This window comes from Pipistrellus hanaki (assembly GCF_964339955.1).
Source record: "Pipistrellus hanaki genome assembly, chromosome: 11".
NCBI classification, from domain to species: domain Eukaryota; kingdom Metazoa; phylum Chordata; class Mammalia; order Chiroptera; family Vespertilionidae; genus Pipistrellus; species Pipistrellus hanaki.
Genome location: NC_140513.1, coordinates 39,227,238 through 39,242,739, shown reverse-complemented (window position 1 = coordinate 39,242,739; position 15,502 = coordinate 39,227,238). Strand labels below are relative to the sequence as shown.

Below are 15,502 nucleotides of genomic sequence, written 5' to 3'. Positions count from 1 at the left end.
ATGTCATGTTTTAAATGATAAGAACTTGTTAAGTCTTAGGAAGCTGAATGTGCCGGAGCCCTAAACTGGAGTTAAGAATCTGAAGAGACTCAGATTCATGTTCATGCCGTCCCTTCTCAGTCCCAATCCTTCCTTCGTGTGTCTCCCCCCTCCCCCCACCCCCCTTCCTCCAGAGGAAGAAACTCATGTTCGGAAAGTATTGAAAGCAGCTGGAATCGGAACCAGCCAGGCCATTTCATCTCAGACTTTTAGCTGAATGATTCCATTCCTCTTCTTTCTCAGAAAATCTATATAGAAATGACACATTTTAGGGTTTGAGGGGTGTTCTCTTGCTCCCTTTTAGTGAAACTTGTAAGCAGAAAGTATGGTGGCAGCAGATGATGAATGGTAAGAAGAATTTATGCCAGGATAGCGGGAGCAGACCCCTCTCTGGAGTCAGTTCCCATCAGCCCTGGACTGACCCTGGGGTCCCCCTTAAACTCCGCCCAGCCACTCGGAGATTAGGCTGCTGGGCGTGCGAAACTACAAGTCCCAAGATGCAGAGCCTTCTTCTATGAAGCCCGTACACCCATTCGTTCCATTCTGGGAAATGTAGTTTCCTTTAACTCAGAGCAACACTGTCTAGGAAACCTGCTCTATTACGTGTGAGAGTGCCCTCCCTCCATTGACCCCGCCCCAGGTTGCTTAGGAGGTGACAGACGCCGAATCTTGGTTGTCCTCGGCTCTGGGTCCGGGCCCAAGCAGCGCAGAGGGAAATCTTAGGAGGTCTGCACTGCGAAGGCGGCCATGGAGAACTTTGGCACCTCTCGCCTGGACTCGTGCAGCACTAGGGGATACCAGTTTGAGATCGGACCCACCGACGTGCTGGAGCGCAAGGGCTCCTTGACCCTCCGCTCCCATCACAAAAAATACTCGAATCCGGTGTTGGTGTATTCCTGGTGAGCGAGCTCTCCGAAGTTCCTTCCCCTTTCTCTGGTTCTGGGAGAGCGAGAGGAGCGAAAGAGATGGGGAGGAAAGGAAGGAGAGTAATAGAGCGAAGACGGGGGTGGAGAGGATAGAATAAACAGGAGAGAATGAGAACAGAGGAAAGGAACAGCAGAGAAAGAAGGGGAAAGAATGAAGAGGTGAGAAAGAAAAGGATGAGATAGACAGAACTGGGAGAGGAGAGAAGAGGGGAAAAAAAAGGGGGGGGGAACATCTTCAAAGGAGAAATGGAGAGGGTAGGAATGCAAATTGGGAACCGAGGAGAAGATAGGAGAGGAGCGCTCTGGAAGAGTAGCCCCCCAGCACACAGCAAGACCTGGTGCTGGCGTGCCCTGCCACCTGAGGTCTTGGATCACCCAGGTGCAGGATGGACCGGCGGGTGCCTGGAACTCTGGTCTCTGAGTCAAGTACTTGCTCACAAAGGCAGGGCCCATTAGGAGGAGGCCAGAGGACAGAGATGTTTGTCAGAACATGGCTTCCAGGACTGTCATTTGGGGGCCAATAAGGCACACTGAATGACTTAAAGACATCCCTAAATATCACCTAGGCTTCTAGGATACTTCAGACCAGAGAATGCAAACTGGTATTTCCTACTAAAGGCCAACAGTTTGTTTGGCATGCTCTGTGTTTTCATTTTTTAATAATTGCCCACATTTAAAACCAGGAGGTTACACATAAAAATGCAGGATTATGTCTTTTCTTGAAAAGTTGAAAGGATTTTATTCTTCCTACCTTCTCTTCGGTTCCCAATTTGCAACTACGAAGGTACAGGCTATCAAAGTTGAGAGTTCTCTTTGTTAATTGAACTCAAAGAAGTTCTCGCCTGGTCCCAGAAGGCATTTGCTTTACTTCCTTTGCCTTAGCCCTTGGGCTTTGAATTCACTTAGAGATTATCTTGTTTCATTAACAATTGCAGTAACCAATAGCAAAACCATCACATATAACTCGGAGAAAAAATGGGTACTTTTAGGGCAATTAGGACTCTGTCCATTGGGTCAATTTTACTGCCTATCCTGCTGACAATAATTACTTTTAGTAATTGGAATTCTCTGGGGGAGAGCAGAAAAAGAGAATTGAAGTCTTAAAGCTTATCTTCGTTATACTTTTGCTATTTAAAGATGAATGGTTTTGACTTAGCCCTAAAGCTAAAGCCTTCCTTGATCCCATTCATTCATGCAATGTGTGTGAGCCCTGCAGCTTCTGTCTTGCAAATTTTTCACAGCCTATTCCTTACTTTTTCAAAGCCTTATTTTTTCTTCCCATCTCCAAAACCTGCCTGTTTTGAATTCAGTGTGAAAGTTTATATAGATTGAAATCCAAAGCTACATTAGGAAACAAAAAATCCTCTTTTAGCCTCATACAGGTTTACCTCATGGCCCTCAAGCAAAAACACTTAGCTCTTCCATGATTCTGTTACTTCCATGATTCCATGACTTTAGGATTTAAGTTATGATATGAATCACTACTAGAAATGATTGTTACAGAGAAAGATCTTTTCACGTGGATAGTGCTTTGCACTTTTCTCCTTTGCACTGAGGAGTTGCCTTGTGGTCACCGTAGACATCAATAGCAAAAGTACAGAAGAACAGAAATGAAAAGGTGAGGAACTTGGTGTGGAGAATGGTGGTATAACCCTGAAAGTCATTCTGGCCACTTCTGGAAATGTAGAGAGATTTCTCATGCTGTTGATTTTAGAAAGAAGGTTTGGGAGCAGGAAGAAATAAATTCAGTCCAATTAAACAGCTACATATTGGAGATGCTGAGATGAATAAGGAGATTCAATGAGATAATTTGTATAAAGCATTTAGCACTATGCCTGGCACATAGTAAGCAGTCAATAATATGTGGTAGCTAGCAATACTGTTTATTTAGAATACATAATGGTTAAAAGCTTGGGCTCTAGGTTGAACACCAACTTTGCAGCTTGTGATATGGCAAGTGACGTGACTACTCTGGGCCTCTGTTTCTGCAACTGTGAAACGGGAATGATGGGATTCTAGTAAGGTGTTGTATGTGAATCCCCTTTTAACATATAGCCTGCCACATAGTAAGCACAGTAACTGATGTATTCCTACATAGGATATGTTCACTGACCTCAAGGAAGTTCATAGGCCAGTAAAGGAAAATGTTAATAATCTTATTTGTGCAAAATAGAGATGAGTATAAGAGGCAAAAGGAACAGGAAGGGAAAGTTAGTGTGTGTGTGGGAGGGTGGGGAGTGGGAGTGGGGGGGTGCTTTCCTTAGCAGTGTTTAGAAAGAAGAATAGGAGCTTCATAGGTACACAGAAGAAAACGGGCAAATGCAGTGGAATAGCAAGCAGCATCATAGGGAAATAGAAGTAGTTCTCTACAGTTGGCAAATACAGTCGATCCTCATTATTTGTAGATTTTGTATTTGCAAATTTGTCTACTCACTAAAATATATTTGTAACCCCAAATCGATGATCAAGGTGCTTTCATGGTCATTTATGGACATTTAACCACCCCATGCCCTTAACACCCCCCCCCCCCCCCAGCCCTATATTTCTGAGCTGGATGTACTGCTGGCACTCTTTTTTTCTTCCATATCTAACCAGTTACCAAGATCTGTCCTCAAAACAAAACAAAAGTGGACATGACCACAAAACGTTTTCCCAATAGTTTTTTTTTTTTTTTTTCCTGCTATGTTGATAGCATAGCATTCAGCCTACTGGGAACATTTTACTAACCTTACTTTACATTGCCAGATCACTGTCCACTATAATCTAACACAAGTTATAGGAGGTTTTTGTAATAGCCATTGGTAATCAGTGAGATTTGATGATAGCCATCTTAGATGTCTGGGAACTTGATGTCCTTTGTCTAGCTAATCCTCAGTTACCATACAGCTTGTGATCATGATAATCTCTATTTCTGGTAATATATATATATATATTAGTAGCTGATATACAACTATATATATATATATATATATATATATATATATCAGGAAAACTGCATGAAGTTCAAATTGTATAAACTTCCAAACAAATGATGTCATTGACCATTTTGTTTTTATGCATATTTGTTTGGTTTCTACTGACTTAGTGCATATTAAAACTTTTATTGATTTTTAATCTTATATTAAAGTTTAGCACTTACTATTTATAAAACACCATTTGGGTGGTCTTTTTTAAAAATATATAAATATTTTATTGATTTTTTACAGAGAGAACGGGAGAGTGATAGAGAGTTAGAAACATCGATTAGCTGCCTCCTGCACACCCCCCACTGGGGATGCTCCCCAACCAAGGTACATGCCCCTGACTGGAATCGAACCCAGGACCCTTCAGTCCACAGCCTGATGTTGTATTCACTGAGCCAAACTGGCTTTGGCTGGTCTTTCAACTGAGTAGTTGATTAAATGACTACACCCATGGGTTTGCAAAATAGAATTGGTGTTTGGAAGAAATTTTGACTTTAGTTTAAACTTTTAGGTGATTCCCGTTTTCTGTTTATGTGGTATGTAATACACATATTTAAGACGGTTGTATATAATGGATGTGATAAAGTGACATACCCGGAATGGTTGTTAGAGGTATTCCTGGAATGAAACATTGCCTAGGAGCCATCTCTTCCTTGCAGCAGGAGTGATAGCCATGCCACCTGCATCTCACCTCGATGCTTCTGAGTGAGAGAAGCCTTTTATAGAGATTACCCTTTTCTAGTCATTTCTGTAGCATTTATGGAGCTATATCAGATGATTTCTTTAGACATTCTGAATTGAGGGAAAATTTTCTCTTGGGATATCTTTCCACTCACTGCAATAATGCAATACAAAGAACCAGAGTAACTATACTTGTCCTTTTTTTTTTTTTTTTTTTTTTTTTTTTTTTATAGAGAGGAAGAGAGAGGGATAGAGAGTTAGAAACATCAATGAGAGAGGGTCATCGATTAGCTGCCTCCTTGCACACTCCCTCACTGGGGATGCATCCGCCACCAAGGTACATGCCCTTGACCGGAATTGAACCTGGGACCTTTCAGTCCACAGGCTGACGCTCTATCCACTGAGCCAAACTGGTTTTGGCTATACTTGTCCTTAATAAAATCTCTGGTGTGATGGCATGGCTATCACTCCTGCTGCAAGGAAGAGATGGCTCCTAGGCAATGTTTCATTCCAGGAATACCTCTAACAACCATTCCGGGTATGTCACTTTATCACATCCATTATATACAACCATCTTAAATATGTGTATAGTTCTTATGAATTTATTTGTTTGTTTGTTTGTTTTTACTCTTCCTTCCTTGGCCAAATCAACATTCAAAAATAAGTGATGGTCATTTAAAATAAAAAAAATAAAAAAATCATTTGGGTTTCCTGGGAGATAGTTCATGTTCTGGTCTCCATGGTGACAGTTTTAAGAGTTCAGGTAATTTTATGTATTTGTTATTTCAATTACTTTTCTCTCCTGCCTAAGATTAAGAGCCAAACCCCACCCTGTAATAGGAAGAAAACAGAAAAAGGAAAAAGAGGAAGAAAAAGAAAATGTGGTGATAATTGTGGGATAGGTATAGCATGAATCCATAATAAAACCAGAGATGATTTTCACAGCCATAATCCTGATGCATCAAAACACATTTGGGCACCTCTGAATAAGTGAGTGTAAAGAGGTATAATGCATTAGACTTCTGATTAGAATGGTAAAGAACTTAGAATGTGCTTTTCCTAGTTTAGTGCATGACTTAGATGGGACTAACATGCAATAAGAAGATTTGAGTAAATATAGGGACAAATTTTAGATCACTCTATCCCATGTTTTGGAGCTTCTGGGTCTTTTTATTGATAGAAACCTAAGAAATTTGAGCCTTTTATTTCTCAGCAATGCCCAACATTCAAGAAAAATATCTCCCTTGGCACTCAAAATTTCCATCTAGTTCAGCGTTAACAGCAACACTATTTCCCCCCTTCATATTCTTGGCACAACAGTCTTAAATGTTCCCAAGGCAAAATGTAGATGCCTCTGATTTATTAGAGCAAATGTTATCTTAAAAAGTTAAGCAAAGGAAAGTACAAAGATTAATATTTCAAAATACAATATTCTATAAGTGAGCAAAAAAAAAAAAAGGCAGTACATATTGGATTCTTTTGTTAAAAAATGTGTCTATATGGCATTGGAAAGAGACTGAAAGGCTATTCACCATGTAACACAAAATATTTACAGCTGAATGGTGGATTTATGGATTATTTGTCCTTTTTTTCTCTTTGCCATTCTATTTTCCATAACGAACTTGTATTATTTTGATAAAAATTAAAATTACTTTAAAATTTTTATATCATTGCCTATGTATTTTCCCATGGAGCAAACATTTTTCTAAATGATCAGAATTTAAACACAATACTTCATCTCTTTCAGAGTCTGAGTCATTCTTCATAGTTTGTTATGAGTCTTTTTAAAATATCTTTTTAATTGCTAGTTTAAGTTGGATAAAGAGGATGATGCTATTTACATTCATTTAACCACCCTTTCATTCTGTGTTTTATAATGGTAGATGCTATGCCATGGTTATTTTTAATCTAGTCCTACACTTTTTTAAATTAAATCTTTATTGCTCAGATTATTACAGTTGTTCCTCTTTTTCCCCCCCATAGATCCCCTCCACCTGGTTCCCACCCCACCCTCTGCCCTTAACACCGCCCCCCCCCCCCCCCCACTGTCCTCATCCACAGGTATATGATTTTTTTAAAATTTCTTTTTAAAAAAAATATATTTTATTGATTTTGTACAGATAGGAAGGGAGAGAGATAGAGAGTTAGAAACATCGATGAGAGAGAGTCATCGATCAGCTGCCTCTTGCACACCCCCTACTGGGGATATGCCCGCAACCAAGGTACATGCCCTTGACTGGAATCGAACCCGGGACCCTTCAGTCCCCAAGCTGATGCTCTATCCATTGAGCCAAACCGGTTTCTGCCACAGGTATATGATTTTTGTCCAGTCTCTTCTCACACCCCTCACATCTCCTTCTCCCTGAGGATTGTCAGTCTACTCTTTCTATGCCCCTGATTCTATTATATTCACCAGATTATTCTGTTCATCAGATTTTTTTATTTACTTAATTTTTAGGTTCACTTGTTGATATGTATTTGTTGTTCCTAATTTTCATCTTTATCTTTTTCTTCTTCTTCCTCTTCTTGAATACCTTTCAAGTATTTAACAGCTAAAGGATTCAAAAATTCAATTTCTGGCTTGTTTGGAAGTACAGTTATTAAAAACTTTGTAAGTTTCTTCTTTATTTGACTATGGTTAGCTCAAACTGCTAGTAACCTCTCTCTCAATTCTTTCTAGACAAAATTCTCAGACTTGTATTTCTTTACTTTTCTCCCATAACATTTTGAGTGTCTATTTGAGATTGTTGTTAATTTCAGATATCAGAAACCCTAGGAACTTCTGTTTGTCTAGCTCCCTATGCTGATATTGGCTCTAATGCAACTTCATTCACCGGGAGGATCTAGCAATTGGATGAACTTTTCTGCAAGCCTGAGCTTTACTAGTAATGGAACCTTGTCTCAAAAAGTCTTTCTCAGTTTTCCCTCTTACTATTTGAGATCTAAACATTGTTGGCTCTGCTACTATTTCAAGGATCCACATTTCTGGAAAACCAACCAATTTCCTGAATTTATCTCTCTCCATTTTTAAAAGTACCTTCGTAAAACAGTTGTCAATTAGCAATTCACACACAGAACTAACAAACTGTTTTCCAATCTCTTTCCCAGTCTCTCAAGGTAATGATTTTGATTTGACTCTTCATCCACTGTGGCTATCAGATATTTGGCCTTTCCAGCCTCTGATGTCAGTTTCCTACTGTCTTTTTGCTTGGCCTTTAGCCAATGCCATGTTTATTACATTTTATCACCATATTACCCACCCCACTTTTTGTACTAATTTTAATGTTAGAATAACTAAGCTTAATCTATGATAACAAACAGTCGCCCCCAAATCACAAAGGCTTACCACCTAAAGGTTTATTTTCTATAAGTACCATGGGTTTCTGGTGGGGTTGGGTATATTCCACATAGATACTTTGGGACTCAGGCTGATTGAGGCCCCATCATTTGGAATGTCATCGATTACTCTGGTAGGGAATGATAGAGTTGAGGGTTGTACAACAACTGTAACTGTCTTGGCACAGAAATGGCACATAATTTCTGCTCATATTTATTTTATTGGCCAGAACTAGTCAAAAGGCCCCACTAAGAGAGCTGGGAATTTAACCTCTGCATTCCTAGGAAAGAAGGAGAAAATGTATTGGGGAGTACAGTATCTATCACATACGGAAGATTTTCTTGTGAAACTTCCCTCCTAGGGGGGCTTTAGGACTCGGCTTTTGTCCTTCTAGCCGTGAAGCCATTGCCCTGTACAGTGTTGGCAAGCACCCAGAGGATGTCAGCAGAGTTGGTGTTTTGAAGTTATGTGGTTACAGGCTTTCATCCAAATGTTGTCCTGTAAACTTTCACTGAATTTTCAGCTCCTATATACTTTTAGTATGTTGTGCTTTATATATACAAACACATATGCAAGGTAGGTCACATTTGTAATACAATAGTTAATAAATAATATAAGAATAAATTTTCTCATACTTCAAGAGTAAACCTACTTTTGCCTACCCTTGTGTGTGTGTGTATATGTGTGTGTGCGTGTGCATATAATATAGCATTTTCCATTGTGTTACCATGGAAATGTAATTTGGTTGGCATCACGAGAGTTCCCATCTCTGAGAATCTCATTACTAACATTTAAAAAAAAATGTATTTTATTGATTTTTTTTACAGAGAGGAAGAGAGAGGAATAGAGTTAGAAACATCAATGAGAGAGACTCATCGATCAGCTGCCTCTTGCACACCCCCTACTGGGGATGTGCCCACAACCCAGGTACATGCCCTTGACCAGAATCGAACCCAGGACCTTTCAGTCTGCAGACCGATGCTCTACCACTGAGCCAAACCGGTTTCGGCTCATTACTAACATTTCTTGCTACTGCCTCTTATCGCCAAGTCTTCCATTTGTCTTTGACTGGATCTTGCCTGCTTATGGTAGCCCTTGCACATGATGTACCGGTAATCTGGAGATTATAACTTCTGATTTTGACAACAATTTGGTTTTCTTATAATTTTTCCATTTTCTTTGCTTCTTTTGAGTGATTTCTAGGAAGGAAAGGGAAAATACTTATTTGTGTAACTATGTCCATAGTAGAAGACTGTTTTAACTCTACATGCTATTCATGAAGAGAGGGCTCTTCATTTGTTTTTATGTGAATGAAATTAATTGCTTTGAAACCAAAGAAGCTTATATTATCTACTTAATATGCAACTACTCATGCATTCACAAAAGTGTGCATTAAAATGGACCTTAAGCTCATATAATAGAATCTTTTGATGTTATTCTAGAGTAATTAATTAAAATTATTTAAGCCAGTAATATTAACACTTTAGGAATAGGAGTTTACACAGGTAATCAGGTGTTTGCTTTTGTTTTGAAATGGAGCAATTTGGTCTTCATGCCAGATATACTGTCAAGATATTCTTTGGACTAGAGTAATTATTAATAAATAATATACTTTAAAAACCTTAACTCTTACTTGGGGTGGTGAATATACAATATACTGGACAAATGATGTATTGTGGAATTGTGTATATGAAACCTGTATATAACCATTGTCACCCCAATAAATTCAATAAACAGGAATAAAATAAAAAGAAAAACCCTGAATCTCTTTAGCCTTACCTTTTTTTTTTTTTTTTTTTTTTTTACCACCCAGAGTATCTTTGGCCAGTCAGTATTAGCTGTTTCTGGAGGGGAGGATTAAAGAAACCCTAAGACGTATTCTAGGATTTGAAGATAATTGAGATCCAGTTTTCTGAAGATAGGGTGAGAATGTCCTGATCTTGGTTGGAGCAGAACAGTCCTGGTTTTCACCACTACTAGTGTTCTTTGTACCTCATTTCCTTCTTCAAATGCCCCAGGTGGGATAATCAATTATTGTGTCCCCTTACTTAATACATGTCCCTTAAAATGTTTTCACAGTCTTGTGTTTGGCAGTTAATCAGACTTACAACATTTATTTAATGTTTACACTATTTTAAGATCAGCAAAGGCTCCAATGGCTATATTCCTTTTGTTACCTCCCAATATTCTCCACGAGGTCTCCTATTCTTGAAGATTTTTTATGAAGACAATTCATAATAATAATGGGTCATATTTACATGCCACTCAATGTATGTTGAGTGAAGAAAATTACTCCATCAAGTGGTTTTTATTTTAGGCTTCAAATTCTGTGGTTTTATGGTTATAGGTATACATACAGCATGAGACACATTGAAAAACAGTCTCTCTTCATAAGTTGGAAATGTTACAGTATCTCCACAGGACTTAAGATTTCACTTACGATTCTGCAAGGGAATCTAAATGTCTTCATTTGTCAGTTGGTACATTCATACACCAAATAACACTACCTTAGCATGTAAATCATTTGTCATGAAATCTTTAAAAAGGATTGTCAAACATTTCTTTGTAGTCTTTGATTTTACTGGTTTTGTGCTTCTAATGTGTCAGAAAATATAGCTGACTCTTGAGGGCAATTTTCTTTTTAAAGTTTTAGGTAGCAGATGATTATAAAACCTAATTTGGGTTAGACTTACATCAGAAAGTACAGTGGCTGAAAGAGTACTTGTGAACTACATTAATAATTCTAAAATTTAAAATTAATGTATTCTGCCATCTGGAGTCTTAACTAAACATTTTTAATGTCTTTGAAATCTGCAAAGAAAATATGTCTCTTGTCAAATAACCAGAAGCTAGTATTCAGATTGAATTTTCGTTGTACTCAAGTCAGATACTGCTCAGCTTCAAACCTCCTTTGCAATCAATGTTATGCATATGTATGTTGACAGTTTTCCCATTCAGCAAGTAGATTTATAATTCCTCCTGAGACAAGTTTTTGCTGCAAAGAACTAGCATCTCTATATGCATAATCATTCCCTCTTTATGTGTGCTCTTACAGAGTGAGCTGGGATACTCTTTATTTTTATGGACACATTTGAAAGCCACTGCTCTCAGCATTTATATTAAGATTACAATAACAAAATGTAAGCACAATCAATCATTTAAGATGTAATAATCATTTACAATGTGTTAGACTATGTTAGGCACTGAGATCACAAAGATGAATATAAAGTAAACCCTGTGTCTAAGAAGCTCTTAATGTAATGAGAAAGAAGATTCATTAATGAATAATTATAAAGCAATGTGAGAGGCATAGCAGTGATAAAGATATTGATTTTTTGAAACCCCTCCCCACAGGACCCCCACCACATAGACATGGGAGTATGGAAATCCTAGAGTGTAATTTGGTTCCCTCTCCTTTGAGGAGTATCCTATGAGCCAATGCCACCCTGTCTGCTCTCCACTGACTGTTGGGCAGCCTTAGGGAATCTCCTCAAGTATTCTCTGGACTTGAATTTGTTCAGCCCTGAAATGCACTTGAGGATTTGAATGTGTTTATTCAAATGTGAAATCATCCAGCCCTTATGGTAGGAAATTCAAGCTCCCAAAAGACCCCAGAAACACAACTGGAAGGTTCTTCTGACAAGACATGACTTGGGACGACTATGTTAGGCCCTAGGAGATAGGAAGAACAGGATCTCGAGGGTTCAGGTGATTGTAAAGCAGGTGGTGGAAAGTTGTATTCCAACTGAATAAGTTGGGCATTTGTTCAGAATAGGACCTACTCAAGCTGTCTTTGTCCTTCTAGGTTCTATTGAATTTGATCCTCTTCACATCAGTCTAAGTGGCATTTTTGACAACAGGGTCATGGTTCCAAGCTCTTTTTTATACGGTTGGCAGCTCTGATTCTGTCCTGTCAGCCCTTTCCTTATTCCTAATTCTACTCATATTCATACTCTCCCTCCCCCCCCCCCCACAGTAGACTAGAGAAAGTAAGTTTTATCTCTTATAATTATGAATGTCTTTCCATAGAGATTTCTCATACAAAGAAATAGCCAAAGCATTGAGCTCTTGGCTTGATAGAACAAGGTCCTCAGCAGAAGCAAGGCTGCTTCTATGGAATATTCTGGCTTTTCTGGCAGAAAGCCATTCTCCTTCCAGAAAGAATGTCAGCCTGTACCTGAATGCCCGGTACCAAAGACACAGCTCTTCATTCCGTCAGCAGCATGGAATGTCTGTATTCAAGCTGCTTTGGCCTTGAACTGACTGCTGACCAGCTGCTATCAAATACACGTCTGGGCAAATTTACATCTGCAGAAGCGAGGCTATAGAACAGTGCTGGTCAACAATGACCTTTTTACTAATCCAAGGTGATGTATAGGCTGTAAAGTTATCTAACAAGGTTTTTGTATAAAATGCATTCCATTTAAAGGACTCATATAATTTTTTACCTGTCTTTGGGGAGAGAGGTCTTTTTATTAAGGGTGATAGATGGTTATTTTATTTTTAATGTTTTTGTCAAGACAATGGTGGGCAATTTTATGTTGGTTCTACATATATTGAGGGAAAGTTTTGCTGCTCCATGAGACACTCAGGTTTGGAAACCACTGATCTGAGTCTGGTATACAACTATTTGCTAGAGCTTTCTTAACTACAGCACTTTTGACATTTTAGGGCAGCTATTTGTTTGAGCAGGGGTTGTCCTGTGCATTGTAGGATGTTTAGCAGCACTAATGTTTAGATGCCATTAACAACCGTCCCCGCCCAAGTGCAACAATCAAAAATGTCTCCAAGTATTGGCAAATGTCTCAGGGTGGGTTGGAGTAAGGTATGCAGGGGCTGTGGTCAAAAACTTTTAAAGTTACTGTTTCAGAGACATTGTACATTTTATTATATTCATTTTTTCCTCATAAATTTTGTATTGCATTAAATGACAAGTCATGCAAAATTGCATGGTGGCCATAAATAAATGCAAGTAGCAAGGAGAACAAGGCTATATAAAGGCTATATTTATTATACCTTGATTATTTTTTGTCTCATGAAGATGTTGTAAGGCTTTATTAGTATTGACAAAGTATTTTAAAATACCCAACTAAAACTTTTGTAAATAGATACAATATTATTACACATAATAATGTTTTGCCTTTATATGTCATTATTGTTCACTTGAGATTCTCAATGCATTGATTCATTTGTTTCCTCAGTATATGATTTTCAGTTTATTTCAGGGAAATAAACACAAACATTAAGTAACACTAGTGTTCACCTGACATAAAGTCAGGGAATTAATTTAATCTGCCATTTCCTTTATAATACCCTGATTATTATTACTATATATTTATATAGAATACATATAAATTTAGCATATAGTACATATATTGTATTCAAAATATAAAATTTTAAAAATATGTTTAGTATATTTAATACAACTTTTGATATTTTTTATTATATATTACTATATGTTATGTATTTTATAATTTTTAAGCACATATATTTTTCTTTGCTAGGCTGGCAGCCTCGGAGAAATATGAGGAGGTCTAAGCCTTCAGTTGTGTGTCCCTCGGAGGCTACAGACTGTGGGCACATTATTCACGGGCAGCCTACAGGCATTAGGGAATGCTAATTGCATTAGCTCAGTTCTCCAAAGAAACACTTTCATTATAGATTTATCTTTCCAATGCTGGGCTTTGGGCTGTTACTGAGATTGCTATAAGAAAAGAAACATAACTGTATTTTTTTTAATAATCCAGTTATAATACAACTTAAAATATATGGTGGGACAATCAGAACTGCATTCTGACTTTCATGAACACTTACTGTCTTTGCCTTCATAGGTCCCTCTATATATATATATATATATATATATATATATATATATATATATATATATACCGTTAAAAATTATAGTTTATGGCCGAAATCGGTTTGGCTCAGCGGTAGAGCGTCAGTCTGCGGACTGAAGGGTCCCAGGTTCAATTCCGGTCAGGGACATGTACATTGGTTGCGGGCACATCCCCAGTGGGGGGTGTGCAGGAGATGGCTGGTCGATGTATCTCTCTCATCGACGTTTCTAGCTCTCTATCTCTCTCCCTTCCTCTCTGTAAAAAAAAATAAATAAAATATATTTTAAAAAATTATAGTTTATAACTGCATTGGTATAAATATGGATATAATTCCAACTAGGTTACATTCTTCTTTTTCTTATTTAAAAAGAATTGAAACACTCTGGGGACCCCTAAAAAGCATGACAAGTTCTGACACTGTGCCTATGGTACCCAATAAAGATATGGGCTCTGGGAATAATACATTGAAGAGTTAGTTAGTGCTTTCCTCCCTTAATTCCTATGCTCTTAAGGAGATAATCTAGTTTTATTGCTTCAGGTAAGAAGGTCCAGCAGGCAACACAGCCAAATTCTTGAATTTGGGGTTCAAAAGCTTAGACCTTAAACCTAGATTTGGAAGAATAAATGAAAAGGTGTGCTGTCCTGTCCCAGAGTAGATGAAGAGTTTATGGACTGAAGACAGGAGGCGGAGAAGCTGAGAACGTGTGAATTTGTTCAGGATTCCAAATTTGAATTAAGACTTTGGAAGTCCTAGGACAGGTGGGACTTATCACTGCCTTGGCTTCTATCTCCAGGGTAATGTCTGCAAAGCAGTCTGAAGGACAGGGCTCCTATGTGTCTACCATGGTCAGGATGGTAGGGACATGAAGCACCTATTTGCTTGGTGGGACAGCATCTGAGTTTCTAGAATCCCTGGGTGGTGGGGGACACAAGAAAGTTTTTGGTACACTACTGAATGGCACCCTGCATCTCATTGCTAGTCTATACAAACATCTGTGTGGCAGGACCAGGAAGGCATAGCAGAGATCTGCATGGATCCATAACAGAAAACCACAGGGGAATGTTTCCACAAATGCTACCAAGAAGAGAGGATGACAACAAAGATGGATTCTTGGCATGGGGGGAGTCACATGGACCCTTTAGAGTGGAAAGGACTCCTGAACTGACCAAGACTAACGTTTTCCAACTGGAAAATGAGAGCTTTGTTAAATTATGGAAATTAAGTTTAATTATGGAAATTAAGTTTAATTCAATTTGTCAAATTATGGAAATTAAGTTTAATCATTGTTGTGATTTTTATATACCAGAATTTTTGAAGCCTGATTAGTATTCACTATACATAGATGTTTATAGATCTTTACAGTATTTGAAGGACCTTCTGTATTTTTTTTTCATTTTAATTCTAATAAAAATCTAAAAAGGTACTGGTATTTGTCTATGTTCTAATTTTGCATATGAAGCACAGAGGGTTAAATAACTTGCCTAAAGCCACACAGCTAGGAACTGGCTTAGCAAAGACTCAAACTCATGGCCTTATTACATCTACCACCCCAGGCTCTTGATGTTGTTCAATATACTCACTAAGGACTTTCTTGAGAACTTTCTGTCAGTCTCAAAAAATGCTGATATTGTACCGATATGCTTTTAGTGTTTTTAAAATTAATGCTCAGTTGTGAGGAAGGCAAGAGAGCTGGAGCTCTGCCACTTCAATCTGAG

At 38.1% G+C, this 15,502-nt stretch overlaps 1 protein-coding gene across 9 annotated transcripts in view; it reads left to right on the top strand.

Annotated features, from left to right (window-relative positions):
- CFAP95 (cilia and flagella associated protein 95) overlaps positions 1 to 15,502 on the top strand; it is a 108,560-nt gene that overhangs the window by 9,523 nt on the left and 83,535 nt on the right. Inside the window, exons 1-2 of one of the 9 annotated variants that reach the window (XM_084899558.1) lie at positions 866 to 938; positions 2,469 to 2,583. The exons of 4 other annotated variants lie outside the window; for them this stretch is intronic. In XM_084899558.1, coding sequence (XP_084755684.1) covers positions 2,576 to 2,583 — 8 coding nt within the window. In that variant the 5' untranslated portion in view covers positions 866 to 938; positions 2,469 to 2,575. Of the gene's footprint in view, positions 1 to 707; positions 939 to 2,241; positions 2,584 to 15,502 lie in introns of those variants that run through there. 4 more of the 9 variants (XM_084899554.1, XM_084899555.1, XM_084899562.1 and 1 more) reach the window with 4 other exon arrangements.